Source organism: Nematolebias whitei, chromosome 21 (assembly GCF_014905685.2).
Source record: "Nematolebias whitei isolate Nwh7 chromosome 21, NemWhi1, whole genome shotgun sequence".
NCBI lineage: Eukaryota > Metazoa > Chordata > Actinopteri > Cyprinodontiformes > Rivulidae > Nematolebias > Nematolebias whitei.
This window is the reverse complement of record NC_056518.1, coordinates 19,122,084-19,124,927: the sequence shown is the minus strand read 5'-3', so window position 1 is coordinate 19,124,927 and position 2,844 is coordinate 19,122,084. Positions and strand designations below refer to the sequence as shown.

General features: G+C 41.9%; 1 protein-coding gene across 1 annotated transcript in view; it reads left to right on the top strand.

Annotated features, from left to right (window-relative positions):
- Positions 1 to 245: 245 nt before the first annotated feature.
- LOC119427734 (ryanodine receptor 3) overlaps positions 246 to 2,844 on the top strand; it is a 115,097-nt gene continuing 112,498 nt past the window's right edge. Inside the window, exon 1 of the mRNA XM_037695373.1 lies at positions 246 to 373. Within this exon, the coding sequence (XP_037551301.1) occupies positions 326 to 373 (48 nt within the window). The 5' untranslated portion in view covers positions 246 to 325. The remainder of the gene's footprint in view (positions 374 to 2,844) is intronic.

Sequence of the window (2,844 nt, the reverse complement as noted above, 5' to 3'; positions counted from 1 at the left end):
CGCACGCAGAGCCGCGCGTGCGCGTGTGCGCTCGCTAACTGTTTGAATATTCGCGCGTTCACGTTAACGAGCACGGACGGTGACGTCAAAGATAAAGACCCGCTGCTGCTGAGCCTCACCCCCCCCCCCCCCTCCACCGGGTCGCCTCAGCTCTTCAGCCCGCCGGTGCCGACACGCACTCCTCCGCCGGGCGCGAGCACACGCGGGCTCGACCGCCACATGCTGCGGTATTCTGCACCGCTGGACGGCCGTGGATTAGCTTTATGCTAATATCGAGAGGCGCGAGGAGCCAGCGGAGTGTGCACGGGCTCCTTTCTTCGCAGCCATGGCTGAAGGAGGAGAAGGAGAGGATGAGATCCAGTTCCTCAGGACTGTAAGTAGATTTCCCGGCTGCTCCCCGTCATCTGGGAGGGGATGTTTCTGTCGATTGTGCAGCACTTTCCCACCCTGGCATGCTTATTTAAAAAAATATATATTTTAATTTTTTTAAATTGTAACCACACAGCTTGAAGATCCTAACAGGCGCGGGGATGGATGTGTTGTTTTGCGCATGGCTCCCTGTCAGCTATTGTTTTTTTTCTTTCCTCCTGCAGTCTCTGTCTCCAGAAGTTCACAGCAGCAGCATCCCTGCCCTGCAAAACTTACAATTTACACTTCTGCATTATTCAATTATTCAAACAAATGGTTTTGAACTTAAAACCACTTATTGGATGATCACTTCAAAAAAAAAAAAAAAAGGGGGTGCTTGTCCCACAGGGTGCAGCAGCTAAAGTCTAAATGAGCCAAGAGCGCCTCTTAATAAGACAGTGCTGTCTCACTTGTTGGACTCAAAGCCAGTTTGTTGTTATTTCTGGATTAAGCGTTCCCTAAACTATCTGCTTCCCTTGGGAGTCCCTGAAAATGAGGCTAAACTGATAACGTGATGTGGTCAAAAGCGTTTTAGAGACGCACAAAGCGTGAAAAGACGCCACTCGTTCAGAGTAGATGGAGGAGTTTAGAGCTGGAGGTCTTCCAGCGAGGCCCCTGAGACAGTAGGAGGTGTTTGGTTGCACATATCACCGGCACTGCTGCTTGTGGTCTCCCTTTATTAAGCTGCTCGTGGAAGCCCAACCTGCTGTGCAGCGAGGCAAACAGCACGGATATCCTTCGTTTTACAGAAAGCAAGCCTGTATCTTTTGTAAACTATAAATTGTGACATTTGAAGTGGATACTATGAGGACATATAGGTGTCCTTCAGAGAAGCAGGACGCATGCACAAAATATATCCTGATGCTCCGACAGCAGATGTTCGACCATGTCAGTCTGGCCTCTGATGTCATCAAACCAAAGAACAAAACAACCTGAACAAAAATAAGTTATTAAGGAACGCTTAAGGAAGTTACGGTATTAAATAAAATGGATTTTTGTACAAAGTAAGTTTGAGTTTTAACTAAAATAGGTCTAAACCTTTTTTGTTTCTTTGCCAGTTTTGTCAGAGGAAATCTGTTAGCAGTCAGAGAATGCACTGAGGATGACTCTCAGCTACTACCACACCGCAGCTTGCCTCCATATCTGTCAAATTCACCCAGACATTTACTGTATGTGTTACTGTCTGAGCGTTTTAAGTCCTCTGTTGGTTCATGGTATATTTTGCTAACAGGAAGACAAAGGGTTGTGCTCTGAGTATGTATTAGTAACGACTCTCAACTACTACCACACCAAATGTGAGCTCAACGTTTGTGAAGTTGGTCGAGTTGTAGACATTGTTGTGATGGGCAGTTGTGGCATTGAGTCGACTCCCAGAATTAATAAATCATAGAGCTGTGACCTATCAGATCATTTTTACTTAATGTGCATCTCTAACCTGGAATGCATAGTCATCATAAGTGTGTTTACATTAATATATATTTTTATTGTTCTTTGGCAGCTTTTTGCATCTGCTTGTTTTCAAGTTTTACTTTGATTGTGTGAACTCTTTACGAAGCATTCACACTGTTGTGACGCATTTTTCTTCTGTATGTTTTTCGGCATCTGTCTTGTTCCAGTTTTCAAGCTATTTCAACAAATCATGTATCAAAGCATTCAGCTCTTTCAGGACAATCCTGTTATGACTTTTGGTATTGGTGCAACTTTAGCTTTTTGAAATATTTAGCCTTTTCTGCCACTTTTTTCCTCATAGAAAATGAATTCCGCTCGTTTTACCTCCTTCAAATCGTTAGGTCTGTTTATAAGCTTTACTGCTCCTTTCAAGTTTTGTTCAGCTTCCTCATGCAAACTTATCATTTTTCCCAGCTACTTTCAACAATTTCAGCTGTTTTTTCAGCTGTTTTGTGCTCCTTTCAGATTCTTTCTGCTAACTACAATATTTGTGTACTTCTTCTGACTTCTTTCTGCTAATTTCAGCTTATGCTCCTTTCAGCTTATTTATGCACGTTTTAGCTTTTTTATTTCTCAGCTACTATTTAGCTGCTTTTTGCTAATTTTAGCTTTTTCAGCTAATTCCATTTTTTAAGCTCATTTCAGCTCTTTCCACTTCATTCTGGTAGTTTAAACTTATTTCTGCCTTTTAGCTATACTTTTTAGCCATTTTTTTCTAATTTCAGCTTTTTTTTTTTAGTAAATTTCATAATTTTTGTGCTAATTTCTGCTTATTTAAACCTATTTAAGGAAATACATGTTCTTTCTTCTTTCATATGCTAATTTAGGCTTGTTCTTTAATTTCAGCTACATTTCAGCTGTTTTTCAGTAAGTTATTTTGCAATAAGCATTCACACTGCATTTTTGCAGGAAATGCAGTTTCTCTAGTTTTTGTTCATGTTTGATACTAACCTGCCAATGATGGGACTACAGATCCCCCCCCCCCCC